At 42.8% G+C, this 26,165-nt stretch overlaps 1 protein-coding gene across 1 annotated transcript in view; it reads right to left on the bottom strand.

The window, feature by feature from the left end:
• Positions 1 to 24,363, bottom strand: part of nadka (NAD kinase a) — a 34,100-nt gene extending 9,737 nt beyond the window's left edge. Inside the window, 9 exon segments of the mRNA XM_079676387.1 lie at positions 8,359 to 8,501; positions 8,586 to 8,688; positions 8,781 to 8,866; positions 8,954 to 9,062; positions 9,150 to 9,279; positions 19,238 to 19,321; positions 22,789 to 22,997; positions 23,862 to 23,866; positions 23,869 to 24,363. Of these exon segments, the coding sequence (XP_079532513.1) occupies positions 8,359 to 8,501; positions 8,586 to 8,688; positions 8,781 to 8,866; positions 8,954 to 9,062; positions 9,150 to 9,279; positions 19,238 to 19,321; positions 22,789 to 22,997; positions 23,862 to 23,866; positions 23,869 to 23,944 (945 nt within the window). The 5' untranslated portion in view covers positions 23,945 to 24,363.
• Between the last annotated feature and the right edge of the window lie 1,802 nt (positions 24,364 to 26,165).

Here is a 26,165-nt window from a genome sequence, read left to right as displayed (position 1 = left end):
TCTTTCATTACATGTGTTATTGTATTGGAAGACATACTGCGTGTGATTCATGTTACGCACAAGGCCCTACAGTCCTCCAGCTGCACACTCTCCGAAGCTGCAGCGCTTACCGACAACCTGAAGGCGCACTTCAAATCTCAGAGACAAGCAGATACGTGGAGCAATATGTGGGGATCAGTGAAACAGTTCTGCCGGGACAACAACGTGCCAGTACCTGGGGATGCAGATGTTGAGTGTCAGACTCCGGGTCCCCTTGCACCCAAAAGAAAACGGGTTACAAAACCCCCGACCTCCCTCGACAGTTTCCTGGTTACAACTACTTTGGGCCAAAGAGAAACTGATGAAAGTGGCGCACAAATGTCACAGAGTGATACAGCTGGATATCAGCAGCACCTCTATCTCCCTGTGCTGGACACCCTCATCAACGAACTAGACAGACGATTCACGGGAGAGTCCATAGAGCTGGCACGAGCATGTGGAGCAGTGTTTAAATGTCAGAAAAAAGGAATTGAACCTCTCGTACAAAAATACGCACAGCTGCTCAACATTCACCCTCTCCTTCTTGGAGCAGAGATGGACCTTGTTAAAGCCTCTGCTGTCGCACCTGTTGCACTTGAGCATCTCCGAAAGACTGTTAAAAAGGAGAGCTATCCAAATCTATACAAGATGCTCCAGTTGGCACTGACTCTGCCTATCGGATCTGCCACCTCTGAGAGAAGTTTTTCTGCAATGAGGAGAATTCGGAACTGGCTGCGGTCAACGATGGGAGGAACAAGATTTTCCTCACTTGCGGTTCTTCACATTGAGGACGACATAACCGCACAGCTGTCACCTGAGGGGATAGTGGACGTATATGCGGAACGTAAAAAACGGCGTCTACTTCTGAACTAAGGTAGGACACCAAGGGATATAGTAGTTATCAAATAAGTATAAGATATGCACAGTTTTGATACGTTTTTTACAGTTATGTAATGCACTGTTGTTGGGGGGAGTGACCGCCCCTTCCATATGAGTGTGTGTGTACGGCGGGCATGAGGCGTGCATGACGGGACGAGTTGTGTTCGTATGTGGAAAAGTCATACTCAGTGCGGTGAGCACGAAATAGTTGGGACTGTGTACTGAGTGACGTCAGTAAAAAAGGTTTGCCCCCCCAAGCGCAAATGTCAAACTCCGCCTATGGTTGACTTGCCTGTGAATAAAAAATAAACCATAGTGTTGGTGATCTACAGTGTTTTCATTCTTCTTTGAGCACCAGCAAGACCGCTAACAACCTATTTCAACAATCACACTCCCTGTAGTTGACATAATTAATAGATAGTTTAGCTTCTCACCATCATTTGCTGTGGCCCACTGATGTTAACGATCGTAACTGAAAGGCTGCCTGCCAAACGTAAACATTCAGCCACGTGACATTCAGCCAAACTCTCGCGAGAGTTTTACACAAGACGGATCCTTTCTAGCCATAACCCCTTAAAAAGGTCCCATGTCATGCTTTTCTGGTTATTACCCGGTTATTGCTGCCCCAGAACACCTTGTTGGAGATTTCTCTTTTTCTACCTGCTTTTAGAGCTGCTGGTTATAGAGCCGCTGCCAGTATTTACTACTGCGGTTCTTTAACAACATGTTCATAGCCCGAAGGCATCATGGTGGTGAGACCTGTCATTAAGATGACTCAATATGACTACGCTGTTTTCTCCTGACTCTCAGTGGTAAATAGACTGCACTTATACAGAGCTTTTCTAGTCTTTGGCGACCACTCAGAGCGCTTCTACAACACATGAGCATTCACCTATTCACACACACATCGAGGAATCAAGATGCTACATGCTCAATAATCAAGATACACATTATTTGCCAAAGGTAAGCCATTTTGGGTGCAGTATCTTGCCTAAGGACACTTTAATAATAATAAATGGGATTTATATAGCGCTTTTCTAGACCCAAAGACGCTTTACATTATGAGTCGGGTCGACAAACAAAACAAGAACAAAAACACAAACAAAAACAAAAACAAAACAAAACAGAAAAGCAGTCAGGAGGATGTTGGTTCAGAGGGGGGAGGGGCGGGTTTAAGGATAAGCAGAGTTGAAGAGGTGGGTTTTGAGACGGGACTGGAACAGGGTGAGGGAATCAGACTCACGGAGGTCTTGGGGGAGGGAGTTCCAGAGCTTCGGGGCTGTCACAGATAAGGCTCTGTCCCCGAAGCTCCGGTGTTTGGCCTTGGGGATTGAGAGCAAACCGGCTGAGGTGGATCTGAGGGACCGGGGTGGTTGGTAGAGGATGAGGAGGTCAGTGAGGTAGGGGGGGGCCAGATGGTGGAGGGCTTTATAGGTGAGGACCAGGAGTTTGTAGTGAATGCGGTGTGAGACGGGAAGCCAGTGGAGTTCTTTGAGGACCGGGGTGATGTGATGCCATGATTTGGTGTGGGTGAGGAGTCTGGCGGCTGCGTTCTGGACACGCTGGAGTCTGTTGAGGGATGTTGTGCTGATGCCGAAGAGGAGTGAGTTGCAATAGTCAAGGCGGGAGGAGATGAAGGCGTGAATGAGTCGCTCAGCTGCGGGGCGGGTGAGAGAGGGCCGGAGTTTGGCGATATTGCGGAGGTGGAAAAATGAGGTTTTTACAACTTGGCGGATGTGGGGGTCGAGGGAGAGGGTGGGGTCGAATATCACGCCAAGGTTGCGTGCCTGGGTGGAGGGGGAAACAGGGGTGCCATCAATGGTGAGTGTCAGGTTGGGGGTTTTGCTGAGGGTGGATTTGGAGCCGATGAGTAGGAGTTCAGTTTTATTGCTGTTGAGTTTGAGGAAGTTGTGTTGCATCCAGGATTTTATTGCAGTCAGACAGGATTCGATGTGTGTGAGAGGGGGGTTGTGGGGGGATTTGGTGCTGAGGTAGATCTGTGTGTCGTCAGTATAGCAGTGAAAGTCCAGGTTGTGATGGCGGAGAATCTGACCAAGGGGGAGGATGTAGATGATGAAGAGGAGGGGGCCGAGTACTGAACCTTGGGGAACACCTTGGGTGACTGAAGCTGTGGTAGAGGAGTGATTGTTGACGGAGATGAAGTGGGATCTGTCGGAGAGGTAGGACTGGAGCCACCTGAGTGCAGTACCTTCGATACCGATATCCCGGAGTCGGGCAAGCAGGATGGTGTGGCTCACGGTATCGAAGGCTGCACTCAGGTCAAGGAGGATGAGGATGTTGAGGGAACCGGTGTCAGCAGAGGTAAGGAGGGAATTGAGAACTTTGATGAGTGCCGTTTCTGTGCTGTGGTGAGGACGAAAACCAGACTGAAGGGGTTCAAAAAGGTCATTTTTTTGGAGATGGCGGTGGAGTTGTTTGGAGATGATGCGTTCTATTGTTTTAGAGAGAAAGGGGAGGTTGGAGATGGGGCGGTAATTACTGAGGGAGGAGGGATCCAGACCGGGTTTCTTGAGGATGGGAGTGACAGCAGCAGTTTTGAAGGCAGAGGGAACGGTTCCTTGGGACAGGGAGGAGTTGAAAAGGTTGACAATGTAGGGGCAGAGGACGGGGAGGCAGGACTTCAGAAGAGGGGTGGGTAGAGGGTCAAGCGAGCAGGTTGTGGGTTTGGAGGAGCTGATCAGTTGGAGTATTTCAGGGGGGGTAACCAGAGTGAACTGGGAGAGAATGCCGTGGGGAGGAGGGCTCGGGAGGTCAAGGGAGTTGGAGGGAGGAATTGTGGCGGTGGATGTTGGGGGAGATGTTTGTGTGTCAGATGCAGCGGATAGGGAGTGATTAATGGCAGTGATTTTGTCAGAGGAAAAACTGGAGGAATGAACTGCATAGAGTGGAAGTGGAGGAAGAGAGGGTGACAGCACGGGGTTTGAGGAGCTTGTTGACGGTGGAGAAGAGGGTCCTGGGGTTACGGGAGGGGTCGATGAAGATGGTGGAGAGGTAAGCAGATTTTGCGGCATTGAGGGCGTCTCTGTAGGTAGTGAGATGGAGTTTGTAGGAATCATGGTGAACTGTGAGGGATGATTTCATGGTTAGGCGTTCAAGCTGGCGGCCGGTTTGCTTCAGTTTACGGAGTGCAGGGGTGAACCAGGGTGAGGAGGTTTTAAAAGTGACATTTTTCCTTTTGAGGGGGGCCAAGCTATTGAGGGAGGCGAGTAGGGTTGAATTAAGGTGGTTGAGTTGATCATCGGGTGAGCTGAGGTTCGAGTCCAGGGGGAGAGTAGAGGATAGCAGGTCGGAGAGGTGCTGGGGATCGACAGAGCGTAAATTACAGAAAGTGATGTTCCTGGACGGGGGGGGGGAGGCGGTGGTGAACTGTATGAGTTTGTGGTCAGAGAGGGGAAAGGGGCAGGGGTGGAGGTCGAGTACTGTGAGGTTGGTGGAGCAGACAAGGTCAAGGATGTGTCCTTTATCGTGGGTGGGGAAGGTGACATGTTGTGTAAATGAGAAATTGTCCAGAAGGGAGGAAAATTCAGAAGCGTGTTTGCAGGTGGTGGAGTCCATGTGGATGTTAAGGTCGCCGAGGAGTAACAGACGTGGGGAGAGGGATGAAGCAATGGTTAGGAGTTCAGTGAGATCAGAGAGGAAGGAGGGGTGTGGTTTAGGGGGGGCGGTAAATGAGGATAACTCTCAGTGAGGGAGGGGTTTTGAAGGCGAGAAATTCGAAGGATGGTACTGAGGGGAGGGTGAGTTCTGTAGTCCGGATGTTCTGGTTGTAGATGACAGCCAGCCCACCACCACGGCGTGAGGGGCGGGGTTTAGTGATGTAATTAAAACCAGGGGGGGATGTTTGATTGAGCGAGAAGAAGTCATCGGGTTGTTGCCAGGTTTCAGTGAGCAGAAGGAAGTCGATGGATTTGTCCAGGATGAGTTCGTGAATGATGTGGGCTTTATTGTTGAGTGACCGTATATTTAGAAGGGCAAAATTGGTCAAGTGGGGGGTTGGAGGGGTGGTGGCAGGCTGGAGAGGTATGAGGTTGTCTAGGTTAGCAGCGCAGGGGTGGGCATGAGAGGGGGGGCAGTGGAGCAGAGGAGGGGGGCTTGATGGTGGGGAGAAATGGCTTGTTATGTGTGTGTTGGGAGGCAGAGGGGAGTGGGATCCGCTCCAGGTATTCCGTGCAGCTGGGAGTGTAGGTGAGCGGGGGAGAGTGTAAGAGGAGCAGTAGGAGTTGCGTTCTGATGACGCGTCAGGTGTGCGACAGTGCGTTGCGTGGAGCAGACGGATGCAATGGATTGTCCGTGCTGAAGGTAAACAAAACTGCGGCGGGTGCTTCGGTGAATGTAGCGGGGTCGACGAAGGCGTCCAAGATGTCTGATGACTGAGATGGAAGACGGAGTGGAGGAGTTGGTCAATGACAGCAGCTGCGAGATGGAATATTTCAGCATGATGACAGGCAGAATGGCTGGGAGCAGTGTGATGGCAGCGATAGCAGCTAGCGGGCTAGGTTCACAGAGGTGGAGGATTGTTGTGGAGACGAGGAAGATCCACGACATGGCAGGAGGATGTGAGCAGTGGGACGGGACAGATGCACCCCAGAGATGAAGGCAGGAGGCAGAGAGAGTCCACGGTTGTTGCGTGGGACGGAGATAGACAGTAGGCGATGTAGGCGATGTAGCAGATAGCGACAAAGCTGGGGATTGACTTCACTTGGTGGACGAGTGTTACTGCCCCGGAGCATGGAGCTGATTAATCACCAAATATTTCTTATTGGCTGCTACCACAGAAGCAGTTCATATTAATTTGCAACTTAGTGATTTTGTCTAAGTTTAGGAGAGCCATTCATCTACCAGGGCTGGTGTAAGTCACTAAAGTAACTAAGGGTGCATTCACACCCAATAGTACGCTCTCTGGTGCGCACCAGACCACAGTTTGTTACATTGTTTCATTTTTCAGAAGACTATAAACACAAGTCATGTGCTCGGAAATGCTGTTCAACCATTGGTCAGACATTAAGGGGGTAAAAACGCAAATCCCGGCAATTTCTAGCGGAGCCTCCGCCATGGAGCATCGGCACTTTCGGCAGATTATTATCATGCTGCTGTTAGTCTGGAGATCAACAGACACTAGCGGCCCGCGCATATGATTATCAGACAACGTCCGTTAAAAAACATTATTACATGGCTTTGTTGAATAATCGATTCTGATTGGTCAATTTAGAACACGTGACACGTTGTTAATCCAGAACAGACAGACTGTGGATTTATTGACCGTTGTTAAGGACGCTCACATCTGCACAAAGAAGTCCGTTCGATTTAACTGTATACAGTTTGGCTGAAAAGCAAACTGCATGCAGTTTGCTTTTCTAACTGACAAGACAAGAGCGACAACAAAAAACAGCGGAGAAGTAACGGGCAGAAACCCTCTTTTTTACGCAGCGGTCCAGACATAGACATCAGACGGCGACACATATTCAGTTGCCAGTTACTTTGGCATTAGGGCAGGGATATCTAGATTAGGCTTGGGCGGTATCATTTTTTTCATACCGTCATACCTTGCTGACATCATACCGTGGTATACGGTATATGACGGTATGACTTGTGTCGACTTGAGCGAGGTGGCGTTCGGCGGCAAATAGATGTTTCGAACGGTATATTATATGTTCGGTGTAAAATGCAGCCCGAGCCGGTAGACGCTCGCAAAGTGCCGCGACGTGCGCGCAAGTGCAAAACAAGGGCTGCATTCATGACACATTGTGCAAATGGCACATTTTGAGATCGGATACTACAGGACGCGTTTGTAGATGTCCGACGTTGTTTCCATTGTGAGCTAAGTTAACAATATATCATCATACATAAACATTTTCCGGGAGTAAATACTTGACTTATTGAATAAAGTTTGCTATATTCACTAACTAGTTTGGCAATATTATTCCGTGCACCTTATTTCCATTTGATTCATTGGATTACTCGCGTGAATGTTTAGCACGTTAATGCTTTCGTTTTTAAAACCGTCCGACCTCCACTACAAAACCATCAACCAGTTGCATAGGATTAAAAAATGTCAACACTCACTCACCCCGTCTTAAACATTCCCAAAGAAGTGCCTCTGTCTCTCGTTGTGCTGGATGAAGTCACTGGCGACGAGTAAACCCAAAATAGTCCCAAACAGGCGCAGAGGCATTTTTCTTTTTTACTAGTTGTCCGAGTTCGGGGCCGGCAAATGCTGCCGCCATCTTGCTCAGCTCAGCTCTGTGCTGAGCTCTGAGAGCGGGAAAGACGGACTGCCCTCCCCTGCCCTCTGCTGGCGTGTGCTGTGCATTACAACCAATGTCGTCCCTATCAAAACTCCGTGTCAGTGTAATAGAATGAAACGCATCTGTGATTTGGCGCACAGTCTGTGACGTCAAGGTATTGAAAATCATACCGACGGTATTTCGAAATACCCTGGTATACCGTAATATCGTCATACCGCCCAAGCCTAATCTAGATACTTCCCAAGGTTTGACATAATGAATTCTGTTACTTTTAAAGCAAGCAACGATGTTTTCAAATCTGTAATCAAAAATCTCCTAAAAAAAAGCTATCGAAGCAGTTCCTGCCATTGCTACGTTAGTTCAAACAGTAACAACGGACTATTTTTCTAAGCGGATGCATGTCAATTGAAATCAATACATACAACTATTTAAAAAATAAAATAAAATCATTTTCTAAATCCACAAAAGCATTTCAATTAATATTGGGAGTCATGTCGTTACTTTGTTGAGAATGTGGCCATGTAATAAGCGGGATAATGTGCAGCGAATTGGTCATTATGGGGAAAAGAACACCGACAGGCTGATCAGGAACCCGACGCGAAGCGGAGGCATCTAAATCGGCATGAAGGTGTTCTTTTCCCCATAATGATCGCGCCGCTGCACATTATCCATGAGAGACGTTCTGCAGTAAGGAGGGGCGTTTCACCGACGACAGGTGTTCTTACTTTTATGTAGCTGACGGAGAATTTTTACTTTTCACGACACTGTTCAACACTTAATTCTGCTTTACTCTTTAACTAAACAACCGCGGATGTCTTGAAAGACTCTTTCGCTAAAGATTTTTGAAGATATCTGCGTTCTTGTGACACGTAAATACTAAGCTTCCTATGTTTTGGTGCGGACTGCGTTCACACCAGCAATGAACCGCTCCAGAGTTCGCAAGCAAGCGCTCCGAGACCACCTATTTTAGCGGACCAGAGTCCGGTTGTTTAGTTCACTTAAGAGGTCTCGGATTGTGTTCACACTGACCCAAATGAACCGCACCAAGCGGCTAAACGCACCAGGGTTCGATTCAACCGGACTATACAAGGCAGGTGTGAACGCACCCTAAAATGACTAAAAAAGTATTTTTATCTTGGCTCAAAATGGTTTTGTTGATGTGTTATAAAGAAGTGATTTAAGCTTCACATATTACCTGATACTGCACGCTTTTCCGTCTGCTTTCCGTGTCCCCATTGGTCAGGATGATGCCCTTCTCGTCCAATCTGGCCTTCTTCTCCCAGTTCTCTTTAAGCACCCGGACTTTCAAGCGACTTCGTAGAACGATGGCAGCGTTACCTATATAGGAAACATGTATTATAGTCTTTTGCATATACAAGCTGGAGCACTGTGTTTAAAGAGAGATTAGAAAACAATCAGTACCTTCGATGACCTGGTCCACCTGAGACTGGTAGGTGTCAAATTTAAAAGGTGTCAGGAAACCCAGGGAGCCCAGGTGGAAGGCCATAACTGGTGGAACGCTTTCCTACAAATAAACAAAAAGGTAAGGGTTAGAGGACTGTGTCATACCAGGAATTGCAAACAAAAGAAGACCCACACATTGTCAGTAGTAAATACCTGAAAAAGCGAAGATGCATAGAGCAAAGTTCCGTCTCCACCGAGACAGATGATGAAGTCTACGCGATTGGAGATGTCATCAAGATCTGAGAAATAAAAAAAGGCAATACAGATTTTAAATTAAAGATCCAGTCTTTTATTTACAGTGTTCTGAAGATGGCTGGTTCTCATACCGTCTCTGAAAGTGCAGAATTTCTCAGTAATGGCTCCAAAGTTTTCATCGTCTGATATGGCAGGATCTTCCAGAACTTTCTTTTCCACATAAACAATCATTTCCTTCACCTACAAGAACAACAAAGTTAAGGAATTGATAGTGAGTACTTTGAATAATAAACATCAGATATACTGTCAGTGAACACGTGACCATACCTCGGTGAGGAATATGCAGAGCTCCTTGAAAGGCTGAAGCAGACTGGCATCTCTTATCTTCTTGATGACAAGGACACTTTTTGGTGGCTTGTTCCACGTCAGTTTCTGGCTGGCGGGGTCCTGAATGTGCCTGAAAACAACACAACGTTACGTCAGGTCTGAGCGCTGAGCCTCAGAACGTAAAACATAGCTGTTATTTAAGCAAAGCATCATCATAGCCAGGACAGCTTAGCTGATATCCAATTAGAACCACCGGGTTAAAGACCCTGTGTGTTGTCTCATGGCCTTCACCTTATCTAACCCCTACACAGGATCAAGGATATCATTGGCACCATACTTCGAGAAAGACAACGGAAAGTTACAAATGTGAGAGGAAAAAAGTGCATTAAATATAGCTGTTATAAGCAAAATGCAATCTGTACTATCTAGACTGTAGGCGGGGAGCCACGAGTTGTGAAGCTAAACCGGGACGAAAAAGCACACATAATCATGACTTGACTAAAAGCAGGAAGCATGAAAATCTGACCTCCTTGAGGCTGAAACTAATATGGACCGGGACCACAAATATTAAATCTGGGGATAAAATAAAGCTGAAACTAGCCGAACAACAGCAGCGTCTGATGATGGCTCCCGTTTGCCCCGTCATACATTAGTCCGTTACTGATGCGACTGATCACATGTAGAGAATGTTGATTTCAAGCATTTCATATCATCAGGGGACATAACCAAGACTAAATAACTGAATAGGAAGATGATAACTAAAGGAACGATTACAACAGATTATAGAAACACAACATTCAACTAGATAAAACCTCTACACAGGTGCTATGACATGGCAGTTTACAAGAAGAACCAGAATACACGCCCCCATTGACCTTCAAATGATGATTTATTTTCCACTCTTCTCAGATATCAGCAGTGTTTCAACATTGGCCGCCCCTGACCAATTTGCTGCCCAAGGCAAGATTTTAGCTTTTTTAAATGTTGAAGTTAAAAGCATCCATCTGGTGCACTTTGAGAGCAACATTAGGAGATCTATGGATACATCTCTCAACACGATATGAAACAGAACTGGAAACAGATTTTCTTTATGGATATTTTACAAATCACTCCCCTTTCAAAAACTGTATTCTTGTTTATTAATAACAACTTTTTTGTACTGTCATATAGTATTTTATACCTGTTTTTCACCTATTCTCTTATTTTTTTACAACTATAATGATCATATAAAGGTGTGCCTTTACCTCACTGAGCTGAGGTTATCAGAGCCGCTCAGTCTTTCAGGAGAGAGCTCTCTAAAGCTCTCCTCCCCGCGGCCGCTTACACAGTAAATTTCAATGTTAATAAAAGCACACAGAAGCTGTATACGTTTTTTGGGAGTTTGATTTATTTTAAATGAACACAAATACAAAATTAAAACCTATAATTGCACACTAAAACCATTATTTCAAAAAAAGAACAATTTCACATTTTTACTGGGGCTGGGGCAGTTCAACTTGATTTTGTGGGGGGGGTGCCATAGTTTATGGGCGCTGTTATAGGTGTAGTTATGTTAGTAATAGTATAAGATAAGATGTTCTTTGTTGATCCAAAATTGGGACTTTTTAAAAAAATGTCTAACTTTTTTTTCTTCTTCAATTTTCGGCGCCCCCGATGGGTTGATGCGCCCTTAGCATTCGACTATACTGCCTATGCCAAGGGCCGGCCCTGTTGGCCGCACATGTGGCCAACTATCTACCACTGTAAATATTTAAATAAATCAGACACCGTCTCAGTAATACAATATACCTTGCTGGTTGAGGAACATGCCAGGAGAACACATCAGAGGCCAGTGATTCCAACACACACACAACTATCATTAAAATAACCTGCTGCTCTGTCAATTCAAAAAGTATCAAACACACCAAACAAACACAAAATACCACAAACTCAAGCCTTTAAACCAAACAAGGTGGTAATTATCAGTATTAGATTCCCTTCTAATGCCCAGGGCATTGTTTCAGTCCCTTGCAGTCTTTCAACTTTGTACAAAGGGAGGTAAACAACCCAACTAGAAAAAAAACACTTCCTAAATTGAGTGAACCTCATTAACCGTGGAATTAACGGAAGCTGGGCAGGCCTGGTTTCAAACACAAACACAATCAAAACTTCATTAGCATTTGAAACGGTGACAAGCTGTGATCTATTCATAGGCCGTTTCTGTTCTGACCACCTGAAAGCATCCCCACCCGAGACCTTCCTCTTTCATCAGCAACCCCGCTCTGTCTACACAACAGCCAGCCTGTGATACCATGCACACACTGTCACTTGTGGGACTAAAATTAAATTCAATCTAGTTATCAGTCCATCCCTATGCACTCAGGACAAATTAAAAACAAAACAAAGCCAAAAACGGTGGCAGTTATATTTACATATCAAACATGTGTTGAGAAACTCCATTTTAGGCTTTAGAATGGGGGCCAAGACACAAATAGAAAGTATTTACAATATATATTTATAGCACATCTAAATATGTTCATTTTATATAAAAAAAGATTCACAAGCTATAAAATACACCAAATAGCATTTAAAATATTCAAACTTAGCTAACTGTAACTACTTAAAAAAGGTTCCAAAAATGAATTTCAGCATAACATGAGCTAAAATTAGGTAAGATAATATATAAATACACATAGATGCATTAAAGGGAAAATAATGGTTAACAACAAGAGTTAACAAGTCCCCTGCCAGTTAGACTAGCCAAGCTTTGACATATTTGATGAACAACTACTGCCATAAGCTCTTTTTTTTCAACTGTCAGGAGAAAGACTCTCACCATTTCCAGACTTTGTTGTCGTTGTTGTTGTTGTCGGACATGTCCTGCAGTACGCTCTGGTTAAACTTCATGACTGTACACATGAAAGCAAGGATGCTGCCTCAGGTCGACTCAGCTGGAGAACAGGGCTCTGCCTCACAGATCAGATCATTCTTCCTCTAACAGCTTCCTCCATTGCCACACATTGTAAAATCAGCTATAGAGCAACCGGGTTGGTTTAGTGGTCTAGCTGTGAGTGAGCCGTCGACTGTGCGAGAGGAAGAGCGAAGCGGAGAGTGTCTCCATGCGCAGCAGGATCAGCTAACTACCCCCTTGAGGTGGATCCTCCCCGGCTATATTTGTCCCCAACCAGGACTTAACACTAAAGCTTCCAGGAGCATTCTGCCAAGGTAAAGCTCTCCCTCATCTTTAAAGTTGACTTCATCTCGGCACACGCCCACTCTGCTGTGTTTACCCCGCCCACCTCAGGAGAAAGAGTTTCCTTACTGGACGGGTGTGATTTACTGAAGCACAACAATGACATGCTGTTCCTGAAACTGGAATATCCACTGTAATGACGGGTATTACAAGTCAACCAGCCATCGCGCTTCAATGACAAAGGGTGCAGTTTATACACTGCATGAGACAAATGATGTTGAGGTTACATTCCTACTAGCACAAACATTTAAGTGAATGTAAAAAAAAACGTCATCACTTTCTACTTTATTATTCATTAATGGTATTGCATTGGGTTTGTTGTTGGTCCCACACATAAATCACTTCCCGGTAATGTGTGTTTATGTAAAGACTGAAAAACTCCCTTTTTATTAGATGACACATTGACACACAGCATGGAAGAAGGGGAAGAGCAGGGGAAATATCTCGACATGGTTAATGTGGGTAAATGATTTAATTATCAGTTGTGGGAATTCAACAGGATGTAATTGTGCTTCCTAATGTCCAACCTCAGTCCTTATCATAACCTAAGTTCACTGCTTCCACCATATAAAAGTCGCTTTTGTAACTCTCAAAAGCAATAGCATCTCATACAGGAATGCACCGTATTTCCCAGTAAGTAGCTATTTGTATACTATTTCATTATTCATTGGGTCACAATCCAAAGACAAAACTGATTTTAATTCAATGGGTGCGACCATGTTGCTTTTGTATGGAAACACTTTGATATTGAGCTGGCAACTAAGTAAGAAATGCAACTTCTTGTCATTGAAGAAAATAAAACAAAGAAAGACAACACGTACAACGTATCACGGTGTTTCCAAAAGGTTGGCTCTAAAAAGGTTTCCATTGTTTGTCCAGTGTTTCCTTTCAGGGTGTGTTCAGGGTGTCAGGGAACTTTAGGTGGGTGGAGATTCTGTTGAATCAGTAGATGATGAAAAAATGCTCTCCAGACTTAAGGTCAAAAGCAATACTCAACAAATAACAACCAGCTACCGCAAGGAGTATCACAACCATACCTTAAAACAGAATACATGAAGGGTCCCTTAATACATTCCAAGTTGATTGGCACAGCATCTCTCTGTGGAACTAGGTCTTTCTTAAAGTGACTACTACAGAATATAATTCCTTTATTGTCTCACCATGTACAACGACATTTAAAAAAATCAATCCTCGCAGTGCATTTCCACATAATACGAACAAATATATATCTATACTATATAAACATATACACACAATCATATGCTCACACATCCATACCAACATGCATACAGCCCGCACATCATTTAAATACAGTTTACAATATAAAAAACACAGGGATGATATTTGGCATCTCTGATGTCGATCAGTTAATAAAACTATTAAAAAGTAGTGCAGTTGCAAATTGTTACTGTGTATGCTAGTTCAGCGTTTGACGGTGTTCAGTTCTCGTATGGCTCTGGGGTAGAAACTGTTTTTCAGTCCGTTTGTCCTTGATTTAATTGACCTGTAGCGTCTACAGAAGAGCAAACAGGAAGTGTCCAGGGTGTGAAGAGTCTGCAATTATTTTGCCTGCTCTGTTGAGGCAACGTTGGCTGAAGAGTTCCTCCAGAGAAGGCAGTGAGCAGCCGATGACCTTCTGGGCTGTGTTGATGACCCTCCGAAGGGCTTTCCTGTCCTTTTCTGAGCAGCTGGCACACCACGCGGTTAGGCAATATGCCAGCATCTCTCTGTGGAACTGGGTCTTTCTAAAAGTGACTACTACAGCCGTACCTCTATTTGGGAGTAAACACAGCCTGGTTTTGCTACTTTTAACCCATCTAGCAGCTTTAAGGGGAGCTAATCTGTCACTAACTGCTGCCTGAAACAGACAGTGCTGGGAGCCACTTATGTGACGGAGCGAGTCAAGGGCCCAACTGTATGACAAGGCTGTGTCAGGTCAACAACAAGTCCTTACTAGGGATGGGTACCGATACGGCTTATCGATACCGGTATTTTTCGATACTCTTACCCCCTTCCCTCAGGGGAATTCATCCACAGAAAACACACTCGACGCTGCACTAGGTCAGAAACCAGAGGAGACTGTGAAGTCCACCACAGACGGACCACTTCTGGACAAAATGTCCTCTCCATTAAAGGAAGCTCATTGTGGAATAGCCTCCCAACTGAGATACAGATTGTCCCACTCTCAATAGTTTTAAAGGACAACTTAAAGAATGGTTGAGCAACAAATAGATGTGTAATCACCGCTAAATGCACTTTTATACAGGGGTATCGCCTCTTTCACTTTATGTAGCACTTTTATCTCCTCTTGCACTTTATATATCATAGCTGCTACATTGTACTGCCATGTGGTAAATGCTTGTATATGCTGCTCATGCTCTTTCTGCATATCATGTATTTATTTTTGCTATGTATATAAATGTCATGTTCTTGTATGTTCTGCGGATGGAAATGAGCTCAAAGCTAAAATCCGGCTCATTTACTCTTGTAAGCATTGTTTTGTTTTAAAGTGTTCATCGATGTGCACTGTCCCGGTTCAAATAAACATTTAAATGAAATGATACGTTTCAATAATTTGGTGCTCAAAATTATAGACATGATTACAAGATGTGAAGATTAAACAGTCATTTTATTGTAATTTATTTGTATTTATTATTTAATGTAACTTTTTCAATGTCATACCAAGCAGGTATGAGTGTGTTTGACAGTGTGTCTCTGGAAGGGGGGCGGTAATTAGGGGCAGTTCATAAATCCATGTAAACATGACCATTATTCAGTTAAAACGAGACGCTGCGTGCGCACCTCCTAAACCGGAAGCTCCGGTCGGCTAACCATTATAATCCATTTATTGCGTTTATTATTTATAATTGTAATGATGGATTGTCAGTAATCATTTCAAAGTGAGACATTGGATTAACCTTCAGCAGCGTTTTTATGCCCTTGAACACAACTTTTGATCACAAAATAGCAAAGGTAAGACATAATTATCATCATGGCTACGTAAAGTGAAGTTGTTTTCTTGCTCTTTCCTGGCTGCTAGTTCAGTGAGTTTTGGTCGTACAGTGATTAGACAAATACCAATGGAATCTGTGGAATCTCAGCTTTCATGTGATATGTCGTTTGTGCATATTGCATGACGTAGAAATGATCGCTTTTGTCAGTTATGTGCTAAAGTAGCCGTTAGCCCCGTTAGCCCGTTTCGCTAAGTGTTGAATTAGACTCTTGGTGTTGGACTTCTGTTCCGTGTAGGTAAAAATGGTTCATATCATCTGTTAGTTGAGTTTCTTCCCGTTAAGTGGGTATGCATGATTAATAGGTTGTTAAATGTTAAGAAGCCTTGAGACGCTGTTTCTTGCAAGATGTTGCGTCTGCCCCCAGGAGTCTCACAATAATAAGAGTGCTGTTAGGAGAGATGACAAGTGGCTTTCACAGTGGCCAATCAGAGTGGTACTCAAACCGGATACGTCACAGGGGATGAGGGTTCCCAACCAACCATAATTGTTTAAACTAAGGAAGTAGCGTAATTCATATACCGATAGCAGCACCGTTTGTCCAGCGGCTTAACGGTATACCGATACCGTCCATTCTGCCTCCGGTACTGACTTAGTACCTGTTCTCGATACCCATCCCTAGTCCTTACATAACACGGCAGGCTGACTCACTACCTAGATGTATGTGACAGTTCAGCAGGTGGACGGAATAACAGGAACACCTTCCATCTAAATATAACAATCCAAATGCAATAGCTCTGCAACACAACCCACGGCTCTTTGTGAAGAGTCTGCTTGTTGATAATAATTCATTAAGGCTGATATGAATGTGTAGTAACTTGTTTTGGTATTATAAAACAAGAACATGTTTTTACCGCAAAGAACATGGCTTTGCATATACATGAACCTCTCTTTCACAATACCTTCATTTCAAGAAAAAGGTCTGGGAAAGATAGTCAGTAAGATCACTTTGCCAAAGCACTTGCTCTTCTGTTGAACAGAAATACAAGGTTTTATTAAAGTGACACATTTTTATTGTTTTGGCTATTAATTCTGAGTGCAGGAGTGGTATGCCATTTTATACAGTTGTGCAAAAATGTTTTGCCTCTAAAATTGGGAAAAATGACAAAACACACTTTAAGTGTTTTAAGTGCATTAAAGGCGACCGACATGAAGACACATATGACAAGTTTACACATAATATATGTAATTCGATGTGTGTGTGTAAAAAATGGGATGAGGGGAAAGAAAGAGACAAAGGCTGGGTCAATATTTAAAGGGGCCCTATTATGCTCATTTTCAGGTTCATCTTTGTGTTCTGTTCCTCTACTGTGACATCTCTCCATGCTTTAATGTTCAAAAAGCTCTTTATTTTTCTCATACTGCCTGTGCTGCGGCACCTCTTTTCACCCTCTGTCTGGAATCAGAGCCCAGTCTGCTCTGATTTGTTAGCTGGCCGGCTCTGTTGTGATTGGTCAACCACTTAGAGATGTCCCGCCCCTTAGTCTATCAAGTAAAAAGTGTCAGAGTGCTAGCCAGCGTTTCCGCCAGGGGGCCGTCTTGCCGTCATTTGACGCCCTTATTCAGCTCGGGACGCCCTGAACGCGAGCCGAGGGCGTCCAAAAATATTAATAATTTGAGAGAAGATCGAGAGTTTTTATTGCTTGAAATGACAAAAAGGAAAAAGGACAAGGACATCCCTCTGTTCGAGGGGCAAAGGAGTCTGGTGGGATAATTTTCGGAGTATTGAAGAGCGTTTCCACGACATCGAAGGTGCCTGCTACAGGACAACACGGAACGTGCGCGATTTGGACGCGATGAGCGGGGGGTTTTTAGTGGAGCACACGCGTGAACTGCGAGCACCGGAGCCTCGCAGCGGCGAAACTGAGGCTCCGAGGTAGACTGTGGTAACATGAAGAGCCGTTTGGGAGCCGAAAGAGCCGGCGCTTTAAGAGAGCCGAGCCAAATGATACGGCTCACTAATGTAAAAAGACAGTATCTATAAAACCACCCCCCCTCTCTAGGGATGGACGCCCTCTCAGCCCTGGTCTGGCGGAAACACTGGTGCTAGCCAAGTGTGAGTGTTATGTCGTGATGTGACTAAGTTACAGAAGGAAGCGAAGGAGTCCAATGGAGGAGTTTGCGGGATAGAAACTCCCTCTCGAGGGAACAAAGGAATTTTAGCCTTTGCAGACCGTTTACATGCATACAAACCTATTTAACACAATACGGGAAAGGGAAAAACCCCAAGAAGCATTAAAGGGCCCTTTTAACCACAGGAAAAAAGCTGTATAAAATAAAAGAAAGACAATGGGACTCTGACTACAGAAAGGCGGTGGGTGGATTTTGGCCCTGATAAGTCAGGACAGCTGGAGTTGAGTTAAAATAATGCAAAAACATTTCACTGTCTTACAGCTTTTTCATTTTCACTTGAACCTGTCTGTTCACATTAATATGTAATGTAAAAATATTGAATTAATAGAATATGTCAAAAACAACAATGAAACATGATTGATATATTTATTAGGGCTGCCAGTTAGCACAAACCTTGGTTTCAATATCTCTCTTTTGGCTACGACACAAGCATAAAAAAATAAAAATACATATGCGATGTTGCCATAGTGTGCGCAACAGGTTTTTTGCAAACTCTAGAGTTACAAAAGAGGATCTTAAGAAATGTAAGTGGAAGACCGAGCTCATGAGGTAAAACACTTCTTATAAAACAACTAGTTTAGGAGAAGAGCATTATATGGATCAGTGTGTTGTACTTAGTGAAAAGGTTTTAACATTTTACTCTCATACGTCAACCAGTGAGAGTGATGTCACATGATGTTCAGCGGCACATAAGAAGAATGACACATTTTTGTTTACTTTGGAGACAAAAGAAAACAAAGTGCATGATGGTAGTTTGATGATGATGACCAACACTTGCAAACCTACGAGTTAATGTAGTTAGCAGGTGTCTGAGGTGTTTGTACAGCACTGAACAGGTCATATAAAACTTGAACTCGTAATATGATGTTGGCTAATGTTGGCCAATTAAAAGTTTAATAAAGATGTTTGTAAGATTAGATACATTAAAAGTTGGGGTAGGTAATTAACTTCAGAAACACTTTTTGTTATATTCCATGGAATGCCCTTAACATCCCGACAATGAATACATTAAATGCTTTGACAATAAATACATTAAAAAAAATTCATCTGTGGAAGCCGTAGTACTGTAAAAAGCATGACCAATCATTTTAGCCGGCCCGGTTAAAATGACTGAATGGCCTACCTGCCTGTCAGCCTTCCATCTGTGCACAAACGTATCTCGTGCCCTCATTGGTCATGTGCGCGTTCGTGTGTGTTGGAGGAGGGGCTCTTTAAGTAAGTCTGAAGGAAGGGGCAGATTTTTTCCGGTTGTGTACTTTCAAATTCTAGAGCACTCGAGCTGGTTTCTCCATTCTTACCTACCCTACCTTTAACCTTTAGTAGAAAGGAAGCGTGTTGTTCAAGATAAATGACAAGATGTCCAAACCGTTAATTTGACAGGCATTTGTTTTTCTGAACTTCTGCTAGCAATAGCTGTGAAAATTGGTACTATGTTCATATGTATTTCTATCAAACCACAATTTGAAGTTTTTTTGAGTTTCACTATTTCAGCGATGTTAAGGCCTTAAGAGCAAGTCAAAAAATAAGTTAAGAGTCATCTGACAGCTGACCGTTCAGGTTAAAATGTTCAAAAGAAGTGACAAAAAGCATGTCGCACAACAAGACACAAAAACAACATCAACTGGCTGTTTCATGCATGTTCAAGGACATGTGACTTGGAAATAAAAAGACAAGCTTACAAACACTACTTATAATCTAGAAGCATAACTTACATTACTGTGTGAGGATTCTGGAGCATGCATGCCTTGGGGCCGAATGTGGTCACAGGGCTGGGTCCATGAAGGGACTGATTCCTCCTGAGAGAGAGGACGACAAAGGCAAACATTCAGGTTGGAGAGATGAAATGCTGTCCGGAAAGTCTGCAAACCATAGCTGGCACAATTTGTTCAAGAAAGTGCACGCTATTTAAAACAGGAACCTGTTCTAAATGACTCTTTATGAACAATTTCTAATCAAATAACTTTCCTTTCAGGACAAAAAAAGAGAAGTGAGGAAAGAGCAGTGAGACATTTAGAGAAAGAGTCTGAGCCTTGGGATTTCCAAGACTCAATTGATCACGTGCAGATACAAGCTTATTTGATACAATGTGGTTCAACCAACCCTTCTATCTTAAGGATTAATTACAATTAAACGCTGTGACCTTTGGTGCTGAAAAATGTGGCCCATTCTGTGTCACTGTGTTAATGATAATGCATTGTGAAATGTTTTAAAAACAAACACTTTTATCTATTCTGGCTGCATTGCAAACGGCATTGTCAGTAAATGATGTAATAAAACCTTTAACGATTAACAGTTAGGGTTCGTTCAGTTATTGCATAATCTGCGGACCTTTTCACAGGAACTAAAAGCCAATGATACATTTGCGTACTCGCCGCCTGGTAAAATAAGTTACCTTATCAAAATATTGAGAAGGAGAATCATTTGAACCTGATTTTCATGACATTAGGTCAGCCTACTCAACACTATTAGAACAAGTTATTTAAAATGAATCTGAGCGCGGCAAAGCGAGAGGTGAAACATTGCATCAGCAAAGTATTTGAAGAGTATTTGACACGTTTTTATAGGCAGCCGTTGAATTCAACAATATTGATTAAGCTCTGGTTGCAAAGTTAAAATCAAGAGCAGTGTTTCTCTTATCCATAACTGATGGATAACAGCCCTATAGAACACTTGGATGTCTGCACAGCACAGCCCGTCTACAATATGATTATCAACTGCGAAAGGTCGACCCGGAGCTGTGAGGCAGTGCTACATGCCACTAACTACAGAAGTCTTTACGCTCTGTCACTCTACTCAGCCTATAAATCCTCTTAGCTGTCTGAATCTGAGAACTCACCATCTGCTGTTTACTGCCTCATTCATCAATATTCTCATTTTAACGGTAAATTAAACGACTATGATGTGAAGGGTGTTGCTCATGAAGGATTATTATCATAAATAAGAATTTGAGTTTATCCTCTTTCAGCTTTTTGTTTTGGGTTTGGACAGGAGGCCAGAGAGAAGTCTCCAATTGGCTGATCATGCGGCTGAATGTCCATCATGTATGACAGTGGGAAACTGTTTATGAATTGTATTTATAGGGACAATGCAATTCAACATATTCACATGAATAGTTGTTTGCTAATAATGAACTTATAACAACATTTATATGGCAAGACAGTTCAGAAAAGTGTACCTGTCAGTCCTTCAGTGGAGTTCATGTTTTTAAAATAGCATTAACATTTACACATTGACTAATTCAATAACAATAAGGACAAACAACTCTGAAAAAAAAAAATCAGAAATAAGGTAGAGATGCATGTCACAATTAATATGTAAATGTGTTTTAGCAGAAACCAAGGCTACACCTCTGAATTATTTTTATACCAATAATTATGCAATCATTTTTAACATGTTTTTTCTTTCCTGTTAAATGAATAGTGGGAAAAAGGCGTTTTAAATGTTTTGTTTTTGGATATGAACTAAATTGTAACACTGCAATATAAAATAACCTTAAAGGTGATAACAAAGGAAGCTATTGGCATTAGTCACATAACCTAACGTCCAGTTGCTCAAGCTTGAAGTCTTTACCAAATTAAATTATTACCAAAAGCTAATACAATCAGTTTTAGGGTGCTGGATGAAGATCAAATATATTTAAGGGGAAACCCACTAACCTAATGTTATTCTTTTTGAGTAACAGCCCTTTTTATCACCATGTCACTTAAATGTATGACCTTCTTCTTCCAATTCTTAAACAGTTGTTTGTTTACTTAAATCCACGACAACGGCTTTCTGTTAATGTCAAAAATATGAGTGTCGTTGCCATATTAGGATCTCATACTCAATAATATTGGATGTGTGGGAGTTGATTTCAACAGCCTGGAAAGATGAAATATCATTGGGACAGTTCTGATTGGTACTTTAAAGACGTGTTACCAAAGGCCAACGCATTTTCACTTCTGCTTGTAAGAAACCTCACCGCTGTTGCCAAAACATGTAAATAAAGCCCTTGCAACATCGACAGCAAAAACCCATTTCAGACCTCATATGAACTTATGTCTGAAAGGTGGTGCAACATAAATCATCTCACAAGAGTTGTTTGTAAAAAAAAATCCCAAGCAGCTTTGAGCCAGAGCAGCTGTGCTTATATTAAATAGCAGTTACCTCAGGTAACCTGTAATCCTGTATGTTATTTATGCATCAGGAGCAGGCACACCTAGACATGTTCTTTTGAGTTAAATATTCAAACAACATTTGAAATCTGTTTGTAACCTCTGATTGGCATCATTTCAAGCCACTTTTAATGAGGAGACAGTTTATTCCTCAAGACAAACACATTATTGGAAACTGGCTTGAAAATATATGACATTACCATTGATGCAGCAAATACAGATATGTTTGTTTTAAAAGATAAGCTCACACAAGACTAGGGACAGACAACCGGGGACAGCAGTCCAGATTCCACATTTACCAGTGAGACTATAAATTGTAAGTTAACGCTAGTTTTGTTCTACTCTGGCTAGGACACACGATTTGAGAAATAAATAAACAAGTCAAAGTCAACTTTATTGTCAATCTTCCTGTTTGTGTGTACAGACAGAGAGATCGAAATACTGTTTCCCACAATCCCGAATATAAAAACAAATGTATATCAAATATAAGAAAATGTGTGCAAATATGTATATATTATGTAAATAATTGACTGATATGATGATATATTTTGCGATATCTGTGGGAATTATATTTTATGAAACATTGTTCAGATTGTTATTCAAAAATATATAAAACTTATCATAGTGTGAAGCATCAATAAATGGTATGTCTTTTTGGTGACCAAGGAGGGCATGAATGATTAACCCTGATGTACAACAGGTGCTGTTATGTAAGCATCTCCATGTATGTTTTATTTAAGTTATGTCTGCTTCTTTTTTTTATCATAGTGTGATCTTTTTAAAAGAGGCTTTGAATAAAACAAGGTTTTTTAACATGTATTAAGTCTGTAGAATATTGTTCGTAGGACTGGACATCTCTGCACAACATTTAATCCAGATTGATATTTTCAAAGATTTTGCCATTAAAAAATATTGCGCATACTGCAATTGGGATATTGCACAAATCCATACTGCAATTTCAATGTTGATTATGTGTGCATCTTAACTAGAAAACCAACAGGTGTAATGCATGATGTAGGAAAAGATGGCAACGTTGTTTAGTTATTGTGACATAGGGCTCCAAGCATAACAACAAGCGTGTCCTCTTGCTCCATGTGTTCCACTCCTACCTGCTGTGTTCAGTGGAGCTGCCGGCGGAGGATGTGCTCAGGCTGCGGGCGGAGGATGTGCTCAGGCTGCGGGTATTCCTCTTGTGGCTGCGCCTCGCCATGCTGCGTGCATTCACCTCCCCTCCGTCACAGCTGGAGCAGCAGTACGGGGCAGCTTCCACTCGCAACTCCTCTCCACCGTCCATCTCACACAGCCGGGCTGCAAGGATCTGCGGACAGGCCCGTTAATCAGTAATGAGGCGCGAGTCAAATAGAAACAGGCAGACAGTCATTAACCATCTCAAGCCCAGGCCAAACTCCATGGGAACAATGCTTAATTTAATTCAAACTTCATAAAAATTAAGACGCCTTTAATAAAAAGGGAAATGGCATATCATATCCACTGATAATTAACTGTTGGTCTATAATATGGGACATAAATCTTCCACCAATTCGCAAAAGCTTGTGCAAAATTCGCCTTTTTATATCGGTTTATTAACATACCTTCGCCACAAAGTGAGAACATACTCAGTTTAAAGTTTCTCTGAGTATATATCAAATTTAAATGACCGAGATGAAAGTTCTACTGAAATGAATGTTTCAAACTGATAAACTCTTTAAATTATGCTAAAGTCAGATAAGAAACAGGGCACTCGTCTGGTCAGCCAGCTGGATAAATAGCTAACATAGCTTTAACTTAGTTACATACAGTTTAATAATTATAATTCGGCTACCTGAGGTGAGCAGTGCCGTTGTCGCCTGCCTGAGTAAGCAAGACTAGTAAATTATAAGTTCACCCACAGTCTAGTTGATAAACAACGTTAGCAACAACAGGACATAAGCCGACATTCACGAGTGTTAAACGGATTAATGGTGCTTACAAGTCCTCTCTTAACTAAGCTAGTTTTCAGCTAGTTAGCGTGCTAAGCTATTTAGGCACAACACACAGCGTATTATCATTCACTTCTGAGGCCAACAATACCTTTCACCCGCAGCGCTAGAGGGGACGACACAAATGTACAGCGGAGCAAGAGCCACTGGGTTCAGAGCCTCGCCATTATTTATTAGATACCCAAAAGGTTACACAATCTTACTGTGCAAGAGAGCTGTCAACGGTCAGCCCATCACTTCCTGGTACGGACCGACCAATCACAGGCTCTGTCGGCGGCGACGTCATGTTGGATGATTTAACAGGCAGAGTAGAGCGCCAGATAAAAATACTTTCATTGTGGCCCGTCCACACTACAGCTTCGACAGCTTTAAAAACGGTTTCCAACGCGTCTGCCCATTCACTTTGAATGGGGTGACGTCACGTTGCCTCGCTTTTCGCCGAACTGAATTGTGGGTAGCAGAGCGGAGCTTTCCTGGCGTTTCAGGCTGCAAAAGTTGAACAATGTTCAACTTCTGAAGCCGGAGACGCCGGAGTAGCCAGCGTCAGCCAATCAAATCCCGTTTATGCAAATCTGACAGTTCAAGCGCTAGCCAATCAAACCGCGTGCAAGCTGGGAGAGCCAGACCGCAGTTCATTTCCTCATATTCCAAACGAGAAATTACGGTAGCAAATCACCCGGTTCTTTACGACCAGAACTATTTACTGGGATACAAACCGGAGGAACCAGGCATGCAGGGAGGTGGCAGAGACAGTGGGTGAAACTGGTAGGTTTTCGCCTGTTTGGGGAGTTCATATATATATATATATATATATTGCTCGCATAAAATCCCCGGGGTTTTTTGCTTTGTATGCCGGGGGCGGGACATTCATGTGATTGGTTGTTGGTCGCGGTGCTCGAATAAAATCCCCAAGCTTCAGACACGCCCAGCTCCAAGCTTTTTTTGAAGTGTGGACGGGCCGTTACGGCCAACAACCAATCACATGATTGGTTGTTGGCCCCGGCATACAAAGCAAAAAACCCCGGCGATTTTATGTGTGGACGGGCCGTTACTGAGGCACAAAAACATCTGTGATAACATTATAATAATACAAACGAATTTAAAAGGCTTTACTGGTAAGCACTTAAACTATAGCAAAGCTCTCTTTTTTAAATAGAGGTTTCCCTTATTTGCAATGTTATTATATGTATATGTTACAAATATAAGTGTTTCTCTCATGCTTCATGTATTTACAAGTCTACCTATTTATAATTCTATATTTAAAATGCAAGAATGCTTATTGTGTGCTTCTGTATATTGCAGTGTGAGTTTGAACGTCTATGGTTTGAACATGTTAAACATGTCAAAATCAACAGTCAAAGGGGCAATTGACGACATGCAATCTAGACAGTGATGTCCATAAAACAACATTTTCATGTTTAGCATTATCTTCCTCTAAGACAAACATGAGGTGCTGGCCCTCTCATGCCTCTGAGGAATCTGACCTAAGGCCAATGGGGCAATTTTCCTCTTTGTTTGGGTGGTAATGCCACTTTAGCGCTCTGACCCTCTTCAACTTCTTGTCACACAAATATGCAGTAATGTCGGGCGTAGGCAGGCCCGGTTCTACGGGGGTGAATTGCTCCCTCAGTTGAGTCGTTATGCACCCCCCTGCAAAAATAAAAGTGAAAAATATTACATATATAATAACAATAATAGTAATAATAATAATAATAGTTGAAATTAAATAAATTGTAATTGTGGTTAAATAAAATTGTCTGCTGCATTTATTTGGTCAATTTAAACTGTAAGTAACGTTATTATGTCAGGTGCGCGTGACCTGTGCCGCTGCGCGTTCGTCATCTGCAAAGTGCTTACACAGCATTCAATGATGGACAACGTCCTACTGCCCGCCTCGCCCACGTCTTCGTTGCCCCAAGCATCGCCAGCCCTCGGCGACCCGCAAGTGCCAGAGGACTTCGGCAAAAAACTAACCCTAAAAAAAAATCTTCAGAAGTCCCCCCTAGAGGGTGTTAGGTCCACTCCCCACTTATAAAAATAGCACTTTACCACTGCACCCTCTCTAATCTCAGATGCACCTTGAGTCATTTTGTTCTGGAACCGGGCCTGGGCGTAGGCTACAGTAAAGGAGTGATTGCCCAATCAGTAGACCACAGAGTGAGAGGGCCACTGTCTGGATCACTGCACACAATCTATTCATTCATTGTTTACCAATTAGACTACGCATGTACAAAAACTCTGGATAATACATTTATTAAGAATTTCAATTCATGACAGATCTGACCTTATGCTTTGTTGCAGATTGAGCACATAAGATTGGGCTGTCATAGAAGACATGTTATCATAACATGCAGAACCCAGTTCAGTCTAATTAAAGGCTAGACTTTTAAAGTAAATATTTTAAGAAAAGTTTTTGATGTTCATCATTTAACATGCAGTATTATTCTTGACATATCATTTATAGCTTGACATATCAAAACCAGAAATGGAAGGAAAATCTGGTCCTG

The sequence above is a fragment of the Notothenia rossii genome (genome assembly GCF_949606895.1).
Source record: "Notothenia rossii genome assembly, chromosome: 4".
In the NCBI taxonomy this organism is placed as follows: domain Eukaryota; kingdom Metazoa; phylum Chordata; class Actinopteri; order Perciformes; family Nototheniidae; genus Notothenia; species Notothenia rossii.
The sequence above is the reverse complement of the archived record's forward strand: the minus strand, read 5'-3'. Positions and strand labels throughout refer to the sequence as shown.